The sequence below is a fragment of the Colobus angolensis genome, unplaced genomic scaffold (genome assembly GCF_000951035.1).
Source record: "Colobus angolensis palliatus isolate OR3802 unplaced genomic scaffold, Cang.pa_1.0 Scaffold215, whole genome shotgun sequence".
Taxonomy (NCBI): domain Eukaryota; kingdom Metazoa; phylum Chordata; class Mammalia; order Primates; family Cercopithecidae; genus Colobus; species Colobus angolensis.
In genome coordinates, this window is record NW_012115322.1 from 404,967 (window position 1) to 428,132 (window position 23,166).

The 23,166-nt window shown below is 43.0% G+C and overlaps 1 protein-coding gene across 1 annotated transcript in view; it reads right to left on the minus strand.

The window, feature by feature from the left end:
- The window catches only part of FMNL2 (formin-like 2), a 130,400-nt gene that overhangs the window by 3,185 nt on the left and 104,049 nt on the right, over positions 1-23,166 (minus strand). The window contains exons 16-25 of the mRNA XM_011943043.1: positions 21,566-21,690; positions 20,378-20,580; positions 18,564-18,798; positions 17,393-17,461; positions 17,210-17,290; positions 15,107-15,236; positions 10,640-10,803; positions 9,572-9,673; positions 7,351-7,449; positions 6,641-6,764 (exon numbers count right to left, since the gene is read on the minus strand). Coding sequence (XP_011798433.1) covers positions 6,641-6,764; positions 7,351-7,449; positions 9,572-9,673; positions 10,640-10,803; positions 15,107-15,236; positions 17,210-17,290; positions 17,393-17,461; positions 18,564-18,798; positions 20,378-20,580; positions 21,566-21,690 — 1,332 coding nt within the window. The remainder of the gene's footprint in view (positions 1-6,640; positions 6,765-7,350; positions 7,450-9,571; positions 9,674-10,639; positions 10,804-15,106; positions 15,237-17,209; positions 17,291-17,392; positions 17,462-18,563; positions 18,799-20,377; positions 20,581-21,565; positions 21,691-23,166) is intronic.

The following is a 23,166-nucleotide window of genomic DNA, read 5'->3' on the forward strand; positions in this document are numbered from 1 at the left end:
TTTTTAAAGAAATGAGGTCTTGTTATGTGGTCTAGGCCACACTTGAACCAGTCTCAAGTGATTCTCCCACCTCAGCCTCCTGAGAAGCGGGGACTGCAGAGCTCTACCACCCAATACTTTTTACGTTATGTCAGCAAGGAGAAGTTGTCTGGGCCCTCCTGCATAAGAAAATCCTTGTTAAATGAATGAATCAATCACCGCATACCAGTCCAAACAGGCATTGCTCTGTCGTCATGAAGGGATGAGCAGAGGAATTTTATGCAAGAACTCAGTATGAAGGTAAGCTTTCTTGAGTAAGTCAGGTAACCTAGCCAGCAGGCTAGGCTATGCAGCCCAGCCTCCCTTTGATGAAGTTCAGGGCATAGTGCAAAAAGTAAAGCAGGCTTTATACTTTTCCTCTTGTTTTGTTTAATTAGTATTTAATTCCCTTTCATTAACTTAGTATTGTTGACTTCTGCTAGAATACATGGTATCTTTAAAAAGGGAAATACAAACAAATAACAGAATTAAACCAAATTGAATCTTTCGTATCCCTTTATCTACTCAACAAGTTGAAAGTGGAGCTGATGGACCACATTTGACCCACAGAATGTTTGCTCCACTGTGCCCCCCCTCACATTTCAAAATAAAGTTTCCTGATGTTTAAATTGGTAGTTAACATAAAGACCTGGGTTTCTGGCTTCTTTGAAAAATTGGAAGATCTGGCAAAACCGGGCCCCAATTCCTACACAGCAGAAAGAAGCTGGAGCTAAGATCTGTGCTCTAGGTTCAGCACAGTTCCTACCAGGCCTGTTACCTTCCTGGCTCCTTGACTCATGGGAATTTGTGTGACCCTGCCCTACTCTTTCCTGGGGGGTTGTCGGGGGAGGACAGTCTTTGTCACCCAGGCTGGAGTATAGTGGTGGATATCTACTCACTGCAGCATCCACTTCCTGAGCTCAAGCGATCTGCCCACCTCAGCCTCTCGCGTAGCTGGGCTACAGGCATTTGCCGGCATGCCTGGCTAACTTTTGTATTTTTTTTGTAGAGACGGGGGTTTCGCTTCATTGCCTAGGGTGATCTTGAACTCAAGCGATTTGCCTGCCTTGGCCTCCCAAAATGCTGGGATTACAGATTACAGGTGTGAGCCACCGTGCCCAGCCTCTACTCTTAAATTTAAGGAAAAAATAGTTTTACATACCCCAATCCTCTCAAGCCTCTGCTTCCTATGCCACACTGGCAATGGAAGGCCAGAATTACACTTTTGCCTCATATGTAGCTCTGTGGTTCTTCAACCGAGCAATTAGTTCTAAAGATCTTAATCCTTCAAAGGCTTTAGTTCATATTCCCTGGCCAGGACCTGCTTTCAGTTGCTTCAGATCAAAATGGGTTTAACTGAGTAACTCAAAGGCCAAGACGGGGGTAAGGGAAGGACAGCCCAGCACTCAAAGCAAATACAATCATCAGCAAATACCCTTGCCCAAGCCATCACACTTGAGAAGTTAAAAGCAGGCTGAGAAAGAGTCCAATAGAGAGGCTCAATCCCTGCATCATTGGAGTGTGAGGTACAAAAACTCCCTGGTCAGATTCTCACCAGTATTACCCTCAGCCATAAATTGAAACCATTGATCTGCATACAGAGAGAGGAGGAAGCTAAGTAAAAAGTGATGCTTGCCAGCTCTGTGTATCCTCCACCACCGGTGTGCTAGAAGAAATCCTTACCCTCGAGTGAACATTTGGAAATTTAGTGATATTATTCTTCTTTAAGGCTAAACAGAAAAAAAACAAAAACACAAAATGATGGTTAAGAAAAAATGGGATGAAAATGGAAAGCAACTCAACTTAGTGCTCAACATTCCCAGGCATGTTAGCCAACAGAGGAAGAGAATGGGAAGCCATTACTACAAGAAGTGTTAGATCAAATAAGGGAAGGATGAGTGCATCTTCCCACCCAGCTCTCTGACCACCCAGTTCCAAGCTGCTTTGAAGATTGGCTCCAGAAAGGTACAGTCCAGCAGCAAAACTGATACAGACATCAGCCAAGCAGACGACAAGTTTTCTAGCCTGTTAATAAGCACTGGTGGGTAAGTACACTGCAGAGCAGGCAATGACACTCTGTCCTTTGCTATCAGAGATAGAGGAACATACATAAGTGCAATTCATAGAATAGTTATGCCACAAAATAAACACACACCCAATTCCATGTCAGTCTCAGCACAGGAGTCAATGGCTATGTCCAGTTAGAGTATGTGCTTCCCCTTGTCTCTTTTCTAATCAACTAGACACTGAAGAGAAGTTCGTTTTTTTTTTTTTTTTTTTTTTTTTTTTTGAGACGGAGTCTGGCGCTGTCGCCCAGGCTGGAGTGCAGTGGCCAGATCTCAGCTCACTGCAAGCTCCGCCTCCCAGGTTCACGCCATTCTCCTGGCTCAGCCTCCCGAGTAGCTGGGACTACAGGCGCCCGCCACCTCACCTGGCTAGTTTTTTGTATTTTTTAGTAGAGACGGGGTTTCACCGTGTTCGCCAGGATGGTCTCGATCTCCTGACCTCGTGATCCACCCGTCTTGGCCTCCCAAAGTGCTGGGATTACAGGCTTGAGCCACCGCGCCCGGCCTGAGAAGTTCGTTTCTTACTAGGCATCAAGAACTAAGCCCAGGAAGTTACTTTGAAAAGTTTGATCGTTTTTTTCCCCCCAATTTAAAAACAGTGGCATTTTCCAATGATATTTGCTGTTAGTATTTCTGGTGCCACCATCCTGACCAAAGAAGCAGGTCAAGATATGATCTGATCACAGAAGGTATAGCCTGGGTTTGACATGGAACACTGAAGACGCGTGAATGAGATACAACAGTGGGAGCACCTAAGCCTTTGTATTCACGTCCTGCCTCTCAGCTTTGCTCCAGCATGGAATTACTGCCAGTTGAACATGGGCATGACATTCAGAAGGAATAGAGGTGGCCTACTAAGGTAGGGTGTCATAAAGCTATGGATTGCCTCTATCTACATATACAAGCTAGGTCAAAAGGGGCTCCCTGTGTTAAGCTCGTATTATGAGTTCCATCACACTGTGGACGTATAAGAGAGTTAAGAAAGGTCCAGTCTGCAGCTGTGCATAGTTTACAGTTCCTTCTGCAAGTCATTTTGTACTTTAGAGCACTTTGCATTCCTGAGCACTTTCATATGGCAGGTGATTATGCTATCAAAGCATATTAACTGGGTATGGGATAAAAGGGCTAGGTTACTATCTGTAAACCTACTAGAACAGTACGTTTTGTGGGTTTGTTTTTTTTGTTTTGTTTTGTTTTGTTTTTTGTTTGAGACAGGGTCTCACTCTGTTGTCGAGGCTGGAGTGCAGTGGCAGGATCTCCACTCACTACAACCTCCACCTCCTGGGCTCAAGCAGTGCTCCCACCTCAGCCTCCCAGGTAGCTGGGATTACAAGTGTGCACCACCACGCCCAGCTAATTTTTGTGTTTTTTGTAAAGATGGGGTTTTACTATGTTATCCAGGCTGGTCTCAAACTTCTGGGCTCAAGTGATCCTTTTGCCTCAGCCTCTCAAAGTACTGGGATTACAGGTGTGTGCCACTGCATCCAACCTGAACACAGTAAGTTCTTAATACGTTAGGTATAGCAGTTACTGTTATTAATGGCTGTTATATTGTGTTGAAAGACATTAGCTCAAAAATCTCATAAGCAATCTACTTGGTACCAATCCTGATTCTCAAAGAAGTGCTCTTAGTATTTTTGCTCTATTTTTCTGAAAATTTCTGTGAACAATTCTATGAATTCAACTGTCAAACACACCCAGACTGTTACAGCAATGTGAATACATACATGTATTGAAAGTGGCAGTGAGTGAGCAATAATGATTGAGATGCAAAACCATGCAGCATGAGAACAACACAAAATACAACATGATGGAGATGGCAATTCCATGCTAGCATGTTGGTGGGCCCTGACAGACACACAGAGGGGGACATAAGAGATCAAAAAACCTGTAGCAACCTTTTAAGAGCATCAGGTGAGAAAGAGTGATAGTTTAGTAATGGTATTCCTCAGTGAGAACAGGTTCGCAGAAAAACCGAGAGCCACGCTTGGCGGTGCGAGCAGTAAAGGGCACAGTCTTCAGCACTGCATTGAAAATGACAGCCAAACAACACAAACAGAAGAGAATAAAAAGCCAAGATCTATTGCATTAGTACATGGTTAGTGCATTGTTAATCATACCTGGGGATGGGGGATGGGGGTTGGGGGTTGGGGGAGACGGGCAGGAAAGGGGGAAGGCAACATATACTCAAGTTAGTTCATAAAGGTACAAAGGAGTTTATCTGGGGCTTTGGGGTGAGTCAGAAAATGAAAAATGCTCCAAGGAGGATAAAAACCGCCCTATAAACAGATATTCATTCCCCTCTTCTAGTAGATTAATGACTTAGATCAAGCAAATAGAAAACGTACATTACATTCATTTTATAAAGCCAGGTGTAATTGGGATGGAGGACATGCTAATGAAAAAGGAACTCCAAGTTCTTTGTTTTTTTTGTTTTGCTTTGTTTTTTTAAGACAGAGTCTCGCTCTGTTGCCCAGGCTGGAGTGAAGTGGCGCGATCTCGGCTCACTGCAACCTCTACCTCCCCGGTTCAAGCAGTTCTCCTGTCTCGGCCTCCCAAGTAGCTGGGATTACAGGCACCAGCCACCATGCCTGGCTAAGATTTTTGAATTTTTAGTAGTGATAGGGTTTCATCATGTGGCCAGGCTGGTTTTGAAGTCCTGACCTCAAGTGATCCACCTGCCTCACCCTCCCAAAGTACTTAGGATTACGGGCATGGGCCACCGCACCCGGCCAGGAACTCCAAGTTCTTAATGAGCAAGGCTGGATGCTTCCCTGACTACAAGTTCATTTTATGGCACTGAGACCAAAAAGTGCTTACCTAGGAAGGAAGTCTGTTCCTGGTCTTGCTTAGAGTGGAGTTTCTCCCCCAGCATGGAGGAGGCAAGGAGAGGTGCTACATTGAAGGTTTTATCTGGGAGACATCTACAAGCCCCTGCATTATGTACACTGAAATACCAACAGGCACACGTGCAGAGTGTGTGTGCCATGTGTAGAGAATGGCATTTTCATCAGCCACTTACTATCCACTTAAGACCTATACTGCTTTAATCTGGCAGGGAATTCATTATTCACCTCCTTTTTAATCTGTCTAATCTACCTAATCAGTGAACCTATGTATTTAATTTCCCTGGGTTTGAGCTGTTGAGAAAAAAATTCGTGGTTTTGACCATTTAGGATCCCAATGTACAATGTTCACTAAGCTATAACAAGAAATGAGACAGGCCGGGTGCGGTGGCTCATACCTGTAATCCTAGCACTTTGGGTGGCCCAGGCGGGCAGATCACGAGGTCAGGAGATTGAGACCTTCCTGGTTAACATGGTGAAACCCTGTCTCTACTAAGAGTACAAAAAAAATTAGCCGGCGTGGTGGCAGGCACCTGTAGTCCCAGCTACTTGGGAGGCTGAGGCCGGAGAATGGCGTGAACCCAGGAGGTGGAGCTTGCAGTGAGCCGAGATAGCGCCACTGCACTCCAGCCTGGGCAACAGGGTGAGACTCCGTCTCAAAAAAAATAAATAAAAAGAAATGAGACATCAAGAGTCTAGGAATTCTATTTTTAAAAATCAGGACAGTTGGGGAAATGTGAACTTAATATCAGATATCTGATATTAAGGGATTCTTGGTTAGATGTGATAATGGTGTAAAGTATGTTTTTGTTTTTATAAGAGTCCTTTTGAAGACACATACTGAAATATTTCCAAATGAAATTCTACATCTTGGTTGTCAAGGGTTGGATATGGGGGTAGGTAGAGTGTACGTGTAACAAGACTGGCCATAAGTTCATAATTTTTGAAGTGGATGAGGGATATATGGGACCTCATCATACTATTTTCAGTACTTCTGCATATTACTGGACTGTCCCATTATAAAAAGCTATAAGCATATGGAAGCTTACAAGCAACATTCACGTGCAACAGACATGAAAGAAAAGTCACTTGTGGCCTCTGCTACTAGTGCCCAAGTTATTATTCTGATCTGTAAAAGGAAGTACAGAAATCTGGGAGAATTGGTTTGAGGAGATAGCATTAAGCTAATTTAATCAGACAAGAACCAGGCTGGGTTAACACACAATTCTTGGCTGATAAAACTAGTTCCCAACCCTGGGCTGGAAGCCTGTTGGCTCATCCAAATTAAAGTACCTACTGACTTCAGTTACTTTGAATGAGTAAAGAGGCTTTTAAAGAGCATCCATGGACTGTGATTAGTACATTGCTGAATGGGTCTTGTTCACAGTGTTTATTAATCAGGCAGGTGGCTAGGTGTGGCCGCGAGGGAAAAAAAAAAATGGAGCATTATGACATATCAGTAACAATGGAAATCCTTTAAATCAAGGAGCTCTGCTGAAACCTGCAGGGTTCCAATGCAGAGTATTGGGGCAGTATACATGCTGCTGTTTTAACAGACTTCAGACCCTCTCTGCATCACTCTGAGTGTGAATAAAGTCAACTAATGAACTTGACAACCCTGGACAAAAGAAGCTGCAAAATCTGCATGCATCCCAGTCTAGGTAAGGCCAGTGGGATCTCCACGAGCCACAGTGAAGAAGTATCTTTTACCTGTGATAATATCTTCAATGGCACCATCTTTTCCCTCATATACATGTCTGTTATCTTTAACTTGTCGTCGTCTTAATTCTGCAATTAACTCTTGCTGCTGCCTCTTTGACTTATGAGAAGGAGACTGAGAAGAAAGAAGGGCAGAGATTAGTGAGGCCAGCACCCATTAGGAGTTTGTGAAAATGCAAAATGTGCCTGACCATTATGTTACTAATAAGCAACTTTGGCCAAAAACACACACACCCACATTCTGCTCAAATGCAGAAAACTCAAGTTTCTGGGAAGGAAACAGAAACTTTCACTAATGAACACACAAAACTTCACTTCGCACCAACAAGAGACAACTGGTAATGACTACAGACGTCAACTGTGTTACCAGGGATCACAATGAAGAAAACTTGATGCACTGCCAGCCTTTATGCTCTAAGCCCTTCCGTCACTGGGTCATCTGGTGTGGCCTCTCTGTATATCCAACTAATTTCCAGATGTCTATGAGCTTGGATATGCTACACAAACATGCTCTTAGCCTCATTCCAGTGGTTGTGGAACAAAGTAATGACCATACTTCCATTTGCCAAGTGTCCAGGCACCAGAAGGAAGTGATGAGGATCCTGGGCACACCTGGCTTGCTGGTCCTTCCTATGGCTTGCTCTAAAGAACCCTCTCAGCCTCTCCTCACGGACCTGTCTCATGAGCGTGGCATTTCTTACCTTTGGATCCTGCTGCTCCATCAGAGCTTCTTGCTCCAGGAGTTTTTCCATGAGAGCTTGTTCCTGCTTTTTCCTAAGCTCATTTTCCTCTTCTGCTTGCTGGATAAATCAAAAGAACCAGAAAGATCATGTTAATGGGAATGATAGCAACCAAGATTTTTAAAAGTCATTCTTCAGTCATCCTTAGTGAGTTGAGAATTAGAATAAATGGAAGGTTGAGAAGATCTACACTTCATGCCTGTATTTAGCTCTGCTTCTGGCTTTAAAAGCTGGGAGCTGAGATTCATCCAGAAGCCCTTTCCTGATGATCCTCTCCCTGTTTGAACTTCCTCTTAGTCTCTGTCCCACACACTGGTGGACACCTACCATCCTGGCAGCTGTGCTCAGTGATTTTGTTTTCCTTTCAGAGACAGTCTGCCTACCTAGAGCTCCTCTGATAGCAGGATCTAAGATTCTTCTGCTTTCTGCCTATTTTTAGGCAAAAACCCTCATTTCTTTTCATGGCCTCGCCAGAGTGACACTCTTGGGACTCTCCGATGCCTCACTCCTTCCCAAGGGAGGCAGTGTGACTAGTCTGATGAATCTAGAAGAAAGTGAATAGGCCCACCTCAGCTCAGCCCTCTTGGGCAGTCTTTCTTTTGAAGCTGGCCTCCCTGAAGAGACCTCTAGTTGTCAAGCTGTGAACTGATGGATAGGTCACCTACCTAATTTGCAGCTGAAGTAGGTCACAGACACCACATCTTCCAGCCCAGCTGTTACCAGTAATAAAGTTTACATTTGGGTCTCCATTGCTTTTGTTTTCATTTTGGTCTATATGAGAGGGATGATGTCCTAAAACCCCAACCTCTGCCTACTAAGTCCCTACAAAGTTTCCTCTGCTCCACCCATACCCCTGCTGATGCCTCAGGCTTTGAGAAAAACCCCAGCCACTTCCCAACCTGTCTTAGCCGATTTTAAAGTATATTTTCTCTTCTGACCTTAGACTTACATGTTTTTGTGAGAAAAAAATGGCACAGCACAGGCTATCTCTGCAGCACATAAGCACAGCCAGCCAGTGGGCTTGGGCTACCAAGCACTGCAGACAGCAGCAGTTGGTGGCCTGCAGCCTTCTCGTCACGTGCAAGTTCTCAGAGTCTGGCACATGGAGTTTGTGCCATGTTTCTCTTCACCCTGGCTGCCAAAGACATGTTCCCTCTACCAGCAGCTTGTATCTCTACTGCTACATTAAGTCAGTCATGCTGAAGGAAGATGGGCTAAAAATATTTTGACTTTTTGAGTTTTAGTAAAAGGCCTGATAATGATTTTCCAGAGCCAGCAGCCCCTAGTGGTGTTAGAGAAGTGTCCCCCTATTTCCAATGGGAATTTTCTCAAAAGTGTAGAGAACCCTGCCACATCCCTCCTCCCCTCTGCAATAAACATTCCTCCTGCCTCCACCAATGTTATCAGTGCTACATGCAGACAAGCCTGAAGGATATAGATTGAGGTGTTTCCAAGGTCAGCTAAAATCTTCTAACAACCTTCTTGTAATTTCTCAAGTGGACAAATTCTTCTGATACATGCCTCTTTGAGTCATAGGCTTTTTCAAGCCCACAGCCCTGTGGGCTTGAAAACAGACATGTATATGAGGGAAACAGATAACAGACATGTATATGAGGGAAAAGATGGCCCTATGTCCAAGAGGGCCTCTCATTTAAAGGAAGGGCCACTTATTGATCCACATCAAGAAACACAGTGCCCATCCTTAAAAACACCATCCTTCAGTCCACACTAGAGAAATGCTGGTCTAAGAGGTCCTAAGCCCTGTGCTAGGACTAACACAAGCAGGCTCTCTTTAACCTCTGCTATATCATGCACCTTCGCCACAGGACACAGCTCACTTCTACGTGTTAAACAATTCCACAAGAGGCCTGGATTTTCAAGTCCTTCACCTTGCCTGCCTAGGTGAACAGTCTGGGGCAGCAGTGGTCTTGGAGCATCTCTCTTGCCCCAAGGGGGCTGCCAAGAGCTTTGTTTTCTGGCTGAGGCAGAGGACTGGCTAGGTGGAGAAAGGGACCATAATGTTCCTCAGCTTCCACAGAGCCAGGGACTGCTGTCTCATGAAGGCCACCCAGATCTGCTGTCCACAGGAACTGGGAGGTCTCTGCAGAGAGCTGGGACTCAGACACATCTTAAGGAGGGCACTTGCTTGAGAAATAAGGGCAAGGAGGGCCTTAACATATACCTTGTATGCTTTCACAAACCGGACGAAGACGGGAAAGAAGACAGAGGGTGGTGTTGTCTTGGGGTTTTCTCCAAAATACTTCACAACATCATCAAAGGCATCCTGTGAAGAAGCAAATTTTTCTTGAATTTCGTTAGTTCGGCATTTGAACTGGATGCTCTGGGGGGAACGCTGACGCAAAGCAGCAGCCACGAGACAGGCTCCCATGGCCTCGCATTGCTGCACCTCCCTTACCTCCCAAGATTGCCTAACACCTCTGTGTTTCCTCCAAATGCCTCAGCAGAGGCAATCCGAGGAATGCAGTAGTGGGGCACAGGAATTCATCTGCAGGACCTCCTGCCACTTCTACATACATGCATGCACACACACACGCACACACCCCACATACAAAACAAGGAAACCTTTCAAGAGTTTCCAAAGGCCGTGGCAGAACCCCTTAAAACCAACAAGGTCAAAAGGGATCTTAGTCACTCTGATCCTAAATCCCACTCCCTTGCTTCAACACTCCCTATGACAGCTTCACACAGGGGACACTCAGTCTCTGTCTGAACTCTTCTATGATACAAGACTGCCACAAACCAGAGGCCCTTCCACTGAATCTGCTTTCTGAGTCCCCATCCCCCAACTTTGCCTCTACCTCCGCTGATGATGTCCTGTTCATTCTGTTTTGCAGGCCTGCCTATCAGCAGCTCCCAGTATAGTGTAAGATTTCTGAGGACAAGATCTACAGAAACCCAATACACAGGGAACACTGCTTTGCTGAGCACAGGCCTGATGCATGTGGGTTGAACTGAATACAGGACCCACAATGGAGTGGGTGTTGAAGTGAAAGGGGAGATGGCGGGGACAGGGTAGACAGCCCCAAATTAGAAAAGGAAAATGAGGATGGGGCCCTTCCAAGAATAACCCTGGGAATGGTCCCCCTGTAATAATCAATAGCTACACAAGAAATCTACCCTCCACAAACCGAGGGAAATGGAACATTTCTCCCCAAATCCAGGACCTGCACCACAGGCAGCTTTAATGGATGCAGCCTCTTCACAGGTTTCGGGGGCACCAATAACTTGCCTGTGCAATCTTTGCATCATCCTGCAGCTTCTTCAGCTTCCCCTCATTGTTGAGGATGAACTCCTTCAGCAGTGTGTTGTGGTCATGCATGGTGTACTCTCTCTTGGTCAAGTCCATTCCCCTCTGGAGCTCCTTGACATCCAGCAAAACATTCTCAAGGGAGACTGAAGCAGAGAAAGAACATCCCAGTGAAACTCAATGGGGAAAGTCACAACCACAGCGAGTCTGGCTGCTGGGCCAAGTTCTCAGGAGATTCTTAGGCTTACCCAAGGGCCCTAAACCTAGTTTCCAGATTTTGGCACAGAGATCTTTTAATACAAAGAAGCATTATAAGCACTACATTACATTCTTTGCATTCACTAGTTCTTTTGGATCATTAGGTCATTTTGCCAATGAGCAAAAGCAGCATAAAGGGGTTCCGTGGCCTGCCCTTGCTAGTAGGTGGCAAAGGAGTTCAGGTAACAACTGAGGACTCTAAATCCCACACTTGCACAAAACTCTTCCATTTCTCTTACAAGAGATAGCCTGTCGGTGGGCCCTTAGGCTCAGCAGTCCTTATCTGCAGCAAGCCTAAGGTTTTGTGTGTTTTAGAGAAAAGTTCTCACAATGTCATCCAGGCTGGAGTGCAGTAGTTCCATCAAAGCTCACTGCACCTAAGTGGTTCCATCAAAGCTCACTGCACCTTCAAACTCCTGCCCTGACATGAGTGTTGGGATTATAGACATGAGCCACTGTCTAGCCTATAAACTCTTTTTGCATTTCTCTGACTCTCAAGCAGGGGGCAGCCTTTTGTCTGTTGACCATAGGTTGTATTGATTACTAGGACCCAAAGCAGCCTTGCACAGCTTCTTTAACAACCTCTCCCTATTCAGAAAGGATAAGTGTGAACCTTTCTGTCTGCAGTGTGGCCCTTCCCAGGGCAGGCACTCCCCCAGAACCTCCTGAGCAGCTTCTGTGGGATGCCAGGTCCCAGCTCTGGGCCTCCTTGCCTGACTCAGCTCTGCACGTGGACAAATTATTGGTGCAAAAGTAACTGCAGTATTTGCTGAAATACGCTGTTTGATATTGGAATACATTCCTTAAATGTGGTTATGCTATACATCATTTTAATGCACATTTCTCACTTTTTTTGCTAATGATGTATTACTTGCTTTTTATATTTATTTTAGACTACAGAAATGACGTTAGACAAAAAGCGAATTCAAGCGATTTTCTTATTTGACTTCAGAATGGGTTGTAAAGCACTGGAGACAACTCGCAACATCAACAATGCATTTGGCAATGCATTTGATGGTTCAAGAAGTTTTGCAAAGGACACGCGAGCCTTGAAGATGAAGAGCTTGGTGGTTGGCCATCAGAAGTTGACAACGACCAACTGAGAGCAATCATCAAAGCTGATCCTCTTGGAACCATACAGGAAGTTGCTGAATAACTCAACATCAACCATTCTACAGTCTTTTAAAGCAAATTTGAAAGGTGAAAAAGCTCAGTAAGTGGGTGCCTTATGAGCTGAGAGAAAATTTTTTAAAAAATCGTTTAAGTGTCATCTTCCTCCACTTCTACGCAACGAACCATTTCTCAATCGGATTATGACATGCAACCAAAAATCGATTTTATATGAGAATCAGCAATGACGAGCTCAGTGGTTGGACCAAGAAGCAGCTCCAAAGCACTTCCCAAAGCCAAACTTGCACCAAAAAAAGGTCATGGTCACCGTTTGGTGGTCTGCTGCCGGTCTGATCCACTACAGCTTTCTGAATCCCAGCGAAACCCATTGTATCTGAGAAGTATGGCCAGCAAATCAACAAGATGTACCCCAAACAGCAACGCCTGTAGCCAGCATTGGTCAACAGAAAGAGCCCACTTCTTCATGACAACACCCAACCACACACTGCACAACGCTTGAAAAGTTGAAAAAAATTGGGCTACAAAACTTTGCCTCATCCGCCATATTCACCTGACCTCTTGCCAACCGACTACCACTTTTTCAAGCATCTCGACAACTTTTTGCAGGGAAAATGCTTCCACAACCAGCAGGATGCAGAAAATGCTTTCCAAGAGTTGTTGAATCTAGAGCACGGATTTTTTCCCTACATGAATAAACAAACTTATTTCTCATTGGCAAAAATGTATTGATATTAATGGTTCCTATTTTGATTAATAAAGATGTGTTTTGTTTGTTTTTGAGACGGAGTGTCGCTCTTTTTACCCAGGCTGGAGTGAAGTGGTGTAGTCTCGGCTTACTGCAACCTCTGCCTCCCGGGTTCAAGCAGTTCTCCTGCCTCAGCCTCCCAAGTAGCTGGGATTACAGGCGTGTGCCACCATGTCCAGCTAATTTTTGTATTTTTAGTAGAGACAGGGTTTCGCCTTGTTGGCCAGGCTGGTCTCAAACTCCTGACCTCAAGTGATCCACCTGCCTCAGCCTCCCAAAGTGCTAGGATTACATGAGCCACCGTGCCTGGCCATAATAAAGATGTGTTTGAGCTAGTTATAATGACTGAAAACTCACAGTCCAAAATCACAGTTGCTTTTGCACCAACCTACTAAAACAGTGCAGTAGGTTTTTCCCTCAGTAGACTCACACTGTCTTATCCTTGATTCTCTAACACTTATGATAGTGCCAAGTACATGGGGGGCACTCAAAGGTGTTCACTGGATAAATGAAGGAGTGAGTGAATACATGAGTGAAGGCATAGAGAATCTGTGTGGGCCAACCTGGGCACCAGAGAACAAACAGAAAAAACAGTTCTGCCAAGGAGCAACCCAGTCTCCCATTTTCCTCACTGATGTTTTTCAAATGACACCATTTGGACCAAACAAAATGAACTAGTACCCACTGGTCAGATACAAATTATAATAGCTTTTTAACATTTTTCTTAATTAGAATTGTGAAGTGTAAGAACTAATTTAGGCAAAGGTAAACTTGAAAGAGGGAAAATCACTTGGTGAGAACAGAAATTCTGCCTGCTGTCTAAATGAGCCCCAAGCTCATTCTAGGTCTATCCAGCCTGTGTCATATAGTTCTTCACAGTCAAGAGAGTCATCTCCATCTGCCTCTCAGTCTCCACCACAGCATCTGCAGCATTTATCCCCGTAACAGTGCATCATCTCATTCATTCATTCATTTGTTCACTTGTTCATTCATTTATTTCCAACATCCAATTTTCAGGGGCTGAGAGAAATAGATAAATAAAACCTGATATACCCTTAAGAAGTGCACAGATTGGCCAGGCATGGTAACTCACACCTGTACTCCCAGCACTTTGGGAGGCTGAGGCGAGAGGATCACTTGAGCCTAGGAATTCAAGACCAGCCTAGGCAACATAGGGAGACCCCATCTCTACAAAAATTTTAAAAATTAGCTGGGCATAGTGGTGTGTGCCTGTGGTCCAAGCTCCTCAGGAGGCTGAGATAGGAGGATCGTTTCAGCCTGGGAGTCAAGACTGCAGTGGGCTGTGATCATTTTACTGCACTGTGGCCTGGGCAACGGAGCAAGACCCTGTCTAAAAAAAAAAAAAGTGCACAGATTGCAATGGACATGCAAATTGTTGTAATACAGTATGAGAAATCTTGTATGAGAGGGTGGAACAGAGTGCTCTTTAGTGAGAACACAGAAGCAGCAGCCATTTACCCTAGCTGAGTTAGAGAAGGCCTCACCCTCAAAAATTTCATATGCCTGAGGTATCCCACAGGAATCTGAATTTATAATAAACACTGGCTGCTTATGGTTCGATACCATAATTTGAGAATCACAGCCTGTAACTGACTGTAAGGTCAATCTGCGCATCATTCCTTTTTCTAATACGCTTTTCGGAGAACATGGTACATTGGGTGATACACTTCATGAAAAGTAAGACCAGGTTTCTAGTCCTGTTTCTATCACTTTCTACTCATGTGACTTTGGGCAAGACATTTAACCTCGAAAAATCTCAATTTTCTTACCTATAACAATGGAGATACTATTACCTTGTACATCCCAGCTATCTTAGAGTCACAGATGATTTAAATGAGAAAATGTATACCTGTCTTAGCAAAGTAGCAACCAAGAAGTGCTGATAATTTAGTGTCCAGGTAAAGGCAAAATGTTTACAACGACCACACTTGAGCAAGTAGAATGGCACAAAACCAAATTAAAAGTGTTTGTTGGGTGGTGATTTTCAGACTCTCATTCTCACATTTCATACAACAGCAGCAGAATAAAAAGGGCAGTGAATAAAAGAGGGAAGGGACATGACGCTCAGCGGCCTGTATCTTACAGAAAGGACACAGAGATCACCTTTACGCCCACATTCTCTTCTGCTCGCAAGGGTGGACAACACCACGGCCAATGTGTTCCAGCTCAGCGTGTCTGACTTCTTAGCCTTGGCTTTTTAAATAGGTTCTGAAAAGTGTTTAAGCAGGGAATGGCTCCACCACAATTAAAGGCATTAATACCCAAGACAAACGGTAATAGCTGAAATCAAGTACCTGCAGCAGCTTTTTCCACATAATGAAGCTCATTATAAAACAGGGACACTTGGTGATATTTTTCTTTCACCACATTGGATATATAGTGCAACAGTGTTTGCTTTCTGTCTGTTGACTTTGTATCTAAGAGCTGAAAACAAAAGGGAACATGGGTTAGGTACAAGAGTAAAGGGTAACGGGAGAGCTACCCCTCAGATGACGATTTCCCACCCAGAGTCATTAACTGAGTAACAGTCGCCCAACAGGCTGGAGCATTCCCAGAGGAGGGTCAGGATTCCATTTGTTCCTTAGTGAACCAGTCCACTGATGGCTCGAGAACTTTCCAACCAGGGCACATGCTTAACTATAGGGATGACTCTTAAGCACCTAAGAATGGTTCACAGCTTTCCTCTACAGTAGTTCCTCTTTACCCACAGGTTTACTTCCCATAGTTTCAGGAAACCTGCAGGTTTCAGGTATCCAAAAATAGTAAGTGGAAAATTCCAGAAACAATTCATCAGATTTGAATTGTGCACCACTCTGAGCAGCATGATGAAACCTCACACATGCCATTCCCATCCCTCCTAGACCTAGAATCACCCTTTTGCCAAGTGGATCCATGCTGTAGACATTACCTGCCATTAGTCACTTAGTAGCCATCTGGGTTATCAGGTCAACTGCCGCCTACTGCAGTGCTTGTGTTCAAGTAACATGTTTTATTTCACTGCTCTATTTTTTTTTTTTTTGAGATGGAGTCTCACCTGAGTTCAAGCGATTCTGCCCCCTGAGTAGCTGGGATTACAGGTGCCCGCTACCAAAAATTAGCCCAGCTAATTTTTGTACTTTTAGTAGAGACAGGGTTTCGCCATGTTGGCCAGGATGCTCTCAAACTCCTGACTTCAGGTGGTCCGCCTGCCTCAGCCTCCCAAAGTGCTGGGATTACAGGTGTGAGCCACCATGCCTGGCCCATTTTATTTTTCAGTTACTATGAATCTCTCACTGTGCCTAATTTATAAGTTCAACTTTATAACAGATATGCATCTCTAGGAAAAAAACAGTGTGTACATAGGATTCAGTACTATCTGAGGTTTCAGGCATCCACTGGGGTCTTGGATCACAGCCCCCATGGATAAGGGGGACACTGATTACTGGACTTACATGAACTCTCCCAGCCCTGCATCTACTATCCCACCTTCCTTGCCTTAAAAGAAGGATGACTCTAATTTTAGTGCTCTTCAAAGTGAAGAGCCGGAGGAGAAATGGGGATGTAGAGCCAGCAGGGCTCCTATGCTCCAGGTTTTACATTTAGCTTAGCCCCTCCCTTATTTCCTAGACTGTGAAGACCTGCAACAGACATGCTTAACTGATTACGATCTGCTGGAGGCCAGAACTGTGAATGACGGGACACTCCTTATTAAATAACTAGCTCCCTGGTCTGGGGACTCAACCCACTGACCAGCCTTCTCATGCGGCAATCATGTTAGGCCTGCACAGCCTGGAGGGAGTCCACGGGGGATTTTCTCTAGTCCTGTTCACATTAGTTGGGCGACTCTGAAAATTAGAGCACCTTGCATGCAACAACAACAAAAAAATTTAAGAAAATATAGAAAAGTACTTAAAAAAACAGTTTGAAAAAATTCCCTGATTCCATCCAACCTCTGCTAATATTTTAACCTACTTCCATTCAGTCTTTCTCCCCACATAGTTTACTTAGCTGAAATTCAACTGTACATGCAAAGCATACCCTGCTTGCTTTTCTAAACACAAACCTTTCTTGGAACACTCTTTATCAGTATGTTAACGGTGGAAGAATAATAGTTTACTGTATTAACTAGTATTACAGCACATTTAATCATTCCCACAGACCTTCAGATTGTTAATTTGCAATTATAAATAAAATACAGCATTCAAAGTTCAGACACTTGAGAAAAGAGTCCTAGAAATGGAAATACTGAGTCAAAGGGTATGAGTAATTACAGGTTCTATGTGCTCTCTGTCAAATGGTGTTCCAGAAAATTCGTACCAATTGAAAATATTCATCAAAACATCCCCCACCACCCTAACTTCATCTCTGCCAGCCATCTGTCCTTCAAACAGCTCTCAGATTTCTTTTAGTCCACTCACCAGATCTAAACTCTGAAGTTTAAATCCATAAACTGCTCCTCTTTTACTGCTATTCATGTAGTTTCCAAGGGCTAAGATGATCTGCAAAAGAGAAGGTGAAAACAGAAGCCCATCAGTCCAGCACATCAGGCAGTGAACGCAGCTGAAGTAGCCCTTCATACCTACAAGAAAAACTGCACTTGCCTCCAGAATTTTCTTGAGTTTCTGGGACGACTTTATAGAGACAGATGCTGCTATAATCGCATGTAGTTGCTAGATTCCAATCAAAGAAAGAAAAGAGGGGGGGGGAAGACATGTTAAAAATGGGAAACTAATTGGCAACTAAATATTAACACAGAAGAAAACAGGCCTGCATTTAGAGCATACAGTCTTCATGATGAGAGTCTACTTTTCCAAAGTATAACAAATTTAATTGTCTTGCTAGGTTTCAGGTAATATTGTTACATGCAAGGTCTTTACTGAAACTGTTCACAATACCAAGTAACATAGGAACTTGCTTGTCACAAAATCTGTAACCAATCTATAACCGTTAAGAGTCCATAGCTGCTTCTGGTAGAACTTAATTTCCTGCCCACCACCTCTAATCATGTCATACAATTAATATTTTTAAATCAATGGAGGAGGCATCAAAAATGAAAAAAAAAAGGCAGAGGGGAATATAATACCCTCCAGAAGTTCACAGAACATGTTTTCAACAGACATACTACTATAAGCAGAAACCAACAAATTTATGTAGAAACAGAATTGGGAAAGAACTGACTACTATAATCAGTAACAAAGTTTATTTAGAAACAGAATTGGGAGAGAACTGAAGTTTATGATATTCATAAATCTCCACAAGATTAACACAAGGGAATGAGAGATGGTTGGCTATTATGTCTATATCACCACAGTTTACTGTAACACACTTACAAGAAAGAAAACTCTTACGGTAAATTTAAAGCTTTCAGCAAAAGCTTGTAAGTCTGCTCTCTAAGGACAGGGCATCATTTTTAGAAATGAAAGTCACATTTTCACTCTTGCCAACCCCGCCAGAGGACTATTATCTTCAGGGGGGAACCAAGTTTGAGAAAAGAACCAAGTTTCTTTGTCCTCTGCCTTTTGAAATTTAGAGAACATCTGTAGACACAAAAAATGGCATTCTTTCGGAAGAACAGCAATATGGAATATGAACATTCCCCATTTTTTCAAATTTACTTTGCATACATAATGTGGAAAAGATGGACAATTTAGAAAGTTCTGGGAAGGAGTCTTTAGAACCCAACACACTGAGTGCACTTCTGGGAGAGACTTTAAAAAATAATGATTCCACATTTCTTTGGACCCCCTCCCCTGCCAGAGTTGGTCCACTCACAGGAGTCAGCATCTGAATGCTTTCAGCAAAGTTCCCAATGAAAGCCATGATGGTCATCTTCTGCATTAGCCTCTCAATTTTACTAAACTGCATCATGAACCTATCTTCATCTGACAAGTTTTCCAGAGGCTTCCTTTCCCGCTCGTAGAGCCGAAGCACTTTCACTTCATTCTCAGTTGGCAGGAACCGCATCAAGCATTCCACAAAGTCTACAGGCAGTGTCTTCAAGTCAAATCTAAAGACGGATGTGGAGAGATCAGCCTTAGAGAGAAAAAACCTCCTACCCCTTTTTCAATGTCATCCTTCTTTTCAGGTCCATCCATCCATCCATCCTTTTCAGGTTCATCCATCCATCATCCATCTGGTACAGCTCAGCAAATACCAAATCAATGAGTCTAAGATTTCTCCACTTGTCCTGTGAAGTCCCACCCTGGTGCTGGTGCTGAGGCTTGACTATGCCTCAGGTAACTTAACTGGTTCTTCCTGAAAACCCGGACCTTGTTACAACTGCCATCCTCAGTTTTTAGGGGACTGGCATAGCTCTAAGCCTCTGGAATCAGGAGTAAATGAAAATAGAAAGAGGTAGAACCAAGGCCAAGGCATCTGATGGTTTAATGGTTCAAGGACATAGTTGACAGGCATTGTGAAGTACTACTGCTAATTCAGGAGATTAACACTGTACACATTATCACAGAATATCTGCTGAATTATGTAAAATATTTCAATTAAACCAATAGTCTGGTAGCGGAAAAAAATGCATCCAAATGCCTGTATTATCTGAATGTTTTAGGTTAAGTGCGTACATTCCTTGAAGTTCTTTTTGGATATATGCTTAATTTGAACAAATTAAGTATTTGTTACAATCTCTATTCTCTATTATTCTCTGGACAATCTTTGTTCAGCTAAATAATAGAATTACATTTAATCATCATGATAAACAAGATATATAAAGATTTAAAGCCAGGCTGCACTTCAGCATTCAATGTCAGAAATCAGAACAGACTGTAGGAGGCACTGGACTACGAGATTATCACCCTGGCTGAGGACACAAAATTGGAACAAAGGATTTCTCAGGGTCATTTACACCTCTAAGTCTCTAACCAAAATTTACAAGATAATCCATTTATAAATAATTAGTTCCTAAAACATTTAATAATGTCTTTGTCACATTTGAAAGTCACCATGGCCACAAGAATAGAAGGATTCTTCTAACAGAGAAGTAAAACCAATGCCTTCTATGCAGTTCAAGAGTAAAAAATGAACTTTGTTTAAAATGTCCTGAAAGTACTAAAAGCAAAACAATTCATTCCTGTTGTTATGAATTAAAATATGCATCTGTATCATATTTGCATCTGGCGTTGAACTATATCATTCCACAAATGCCATCAAATTTGTATTCAACAAATCTGGATAAAATTCAGATACTCCAGAGAAAACTGACATCTACCTTTTCTTAACATCTGCCACACTCAGCTCAACTTTCCTTTTATGTAAGCATTGCTGGAGGCCCGCATAAGAGATAATAAATGACGTCACAATCCAGATGTTATTCTTCTAAAACAATTAGTTACTCGTTCTAACACAACACTGCCCAGGGTGATTTCTGGTCCACCTCTTTCGTGTTGGCATCATATGCAACTTTGAAGTAGCACACGCAGAGTTCAGGAGATATCTGAAGTGTGGATATCAAAAATTGCTCCAGCTTTGATCTTAGCTCTTGCCTCACTATTGAAATATTTGTCATCTACTAATGCATAACATTCTCATTTTCATTTTATCATAAACTAACTAGAATATAATTTTCCTGAACTTACACATGAATAGCTTTACATATTTCATCAGCAGTCTTTCCAGCTTTCCTTAAAGTTATGGCAAGATTTTTGGCCCTGTTTGCTTCTAGTAATGTCACTTTGTTGGATCCCTTCTGTGGTATCTTCTGTTTGCTTGAAGAAAGATCCATGGCAGGACCTTGGGCTTTTGTCTTGAATATTTCCTCAAATTCATCCACATTTAAATCCTAAGGTAGAGAGGAATGACCATGGAAAACTGGATTATATTTTAAAATGAAGTCTGGAAGCCACCAGTTAGTTTCTTAAGCAAAGACGTTACTTTTTCTATTAAGTACTTGTCTTTGGCCATGGCTTGCTCTATTTCTCTTGTTTTTGTTAGAGTACAACTTCTGGCACATACACAAAAGTGAACATAGGCTGGGTGTGGCGGCTCATGCCTGTAATCCTAGCACTTTGGGAGGCCAAGGGTGGATCACTTAAAGTCAGGAGTTTGAGACCAGCCTGGCCAACATGGTAAAAGCCACTCTCTACTAAAAATACGAAGAATAGCCAGGCGTGGTAGTGTATGCCTGTAATCCCAGCTACTTGTGAGGCTAATCAGAGAACTGCTGGAACCTGGGAGGCAGAGGTTGCAGTGAGCCGAGATTGCACCACTGCACTACAGCCTGGGTGACACAGAGAGACTCCTTCTCAAATAATAATAATAATAATGATGATGATGATAATTAAAAAATAAAATAAAATAAAAAATAAAAAAAGTAAGTGAACATTAGACTACCGATTCTAACCCACCAATTCAGTTGCTTTTCAATAGTTAGCTTGCATAGACAGCTGCCACAGATTAAAATTGTCTATCAAATAAGGCAGTGAGTGTGATAATTGAGTTCTTATTCACTTACAGTCCGAAAATTTTTATGTCTTTCTCTCAATTAAGAGAAGGACTTATTATGTCAGATCTATATTCTGTGGCATACACTGAAAATGCTCAAAAGCATTTATTCCTATTTAACATAACTCTTTAAACACAGTTTTAGAGCCACCTTACAAAATAGTGTCAAATGTTTTTCTCCAATATTACATATCTGTTTCTTCTTTACGTCAAGGGACTTATAACACGAGTACTTTATCTCTGACACTTTCAGGTTAACAGAACACCCATGTTGGCTTTCTGCATAGAGTGCACCTCTAGGTTCTAACCAATGAGAAAAATACCTCCAGAATTCGCTCATCATCAATTTCATTGAAGACTGTGCCATTGATCTGATTGGGCTTCAGAGCAACCCAGTTAAACACCGGCATTCTGAACTTTGTCTTGATTGGCTTCTTAATTTTCACAGCTAAAGACATCAAAGAGAATGGAATTAAGATCCCACCAAAAGCCTACGACCCTCAGAAACAATCAGACAACAGTCCTTGCAGATGACACTTTAACACTGGAGGAAGATTGGCAAGAGGCGTGCAAGTAGGTTTTTAAAGCTGGTCAACAACACACATGGCCTCGGCCAGAGCCAGCTGAGGTCATCATTTGATTGTACTAAAAGCCGTCTAAGGGCCAAGGGTTGATTTTTTTTTTTTCTTTTAACTCAGACAACTAATTTGCTGCATTACAGTTACAATATTAGGACGATGGTTGGGACAAATAAAAAGTGTTGGAGAGCAAAGATTATTACTCATGTTATTAGATAGCAAAGAGGGCAAAAACTTGCCATATTTGGACATCCTAAATTCTTGGTTATGGACCACATATTTACAAACAAACCTTAGAAGATGATCAGGGACTGCAGATAGTGGCTGACTAGACTACCAGGAGTATAATGTCATGAAGGCTGACTTTCCACCAGGGCAAGACTTTCCTGTGGGTGATTCCGATATTACTGGCTGCTGAGTTATTTTAAGCAGACTAAGGGCTATGAAAGGCCTAATGAGAAAATAGGTTTTTGAGGTCTTGCTCTGTCACCCAGGTTGCAGTGCAGTGGCGCAATCATGGCTCACTGCAGCCTTGACCTCCCAGGCTCAGGCAATCCACCCACCTCAGCCTCCAAGTAGCTGGAACCACAGGTGTGTGCCACCATGCCTGGCTAATTTTCATATTTTTTGTAGAGACAGAGTTTCACATGTTGCCCAGGCTGGTCTCAAACACCTGGACTTAAGCGAGCTTCCCCACTCGGCCTCCCAGAGTGCTGGGATTACAGGCTTAAGCCATCTTGCCCAGCCTAAGAAAACATTTAAGACGACAGAACAAAAAAAAGGTAAATACAGAGCAAGACTCTGTCTTAAAAATAAGTAAATAAAAGGGGGGAAAAAAAGGAAAATAAATTGCAGGGCATGGTGGCTCAAAGTCTTAGCACTTTGGGAGGCCAAGGCAGGTGGATCACCTGAGGTCAGGAGTTCAGGACCAGCCTGGCCAACATGGTAAAACCCCCGTCTCTACTAAAAATACAAAAATTAGCCAATTGTGGTGGTGTGCACCTGTAATCCCAGCTACTCGGAAGGCTGAGGGGCAGGAGAATCGCTTGAACCCGGGAGGCAGAGGTTGTAGTGCGCCGGGATCATGCCATTGCACTTCAGCCTGGGCAACAAGAGTGAAACTCCATCTCAAAAAAAAAAAAGAAGAAAGAGAGAATGAGAGAGAGAGAAAGAAAAGAAAGAAAGAAAGAGAGAGAGAGAGAGAGAGAGAAAGAAAGAAAGAAAGAAAGAAAGAAAGAGAGAGAGAGAGAGAGAGAGAAAGAAAGAAAGAAAGAAAGAAAGAAAGAAAGAAAGAAAGAAAGAGAAAGAAAGAAAGAAAGAAAGAAAGAAAGAAAGAAAGAAAGAAA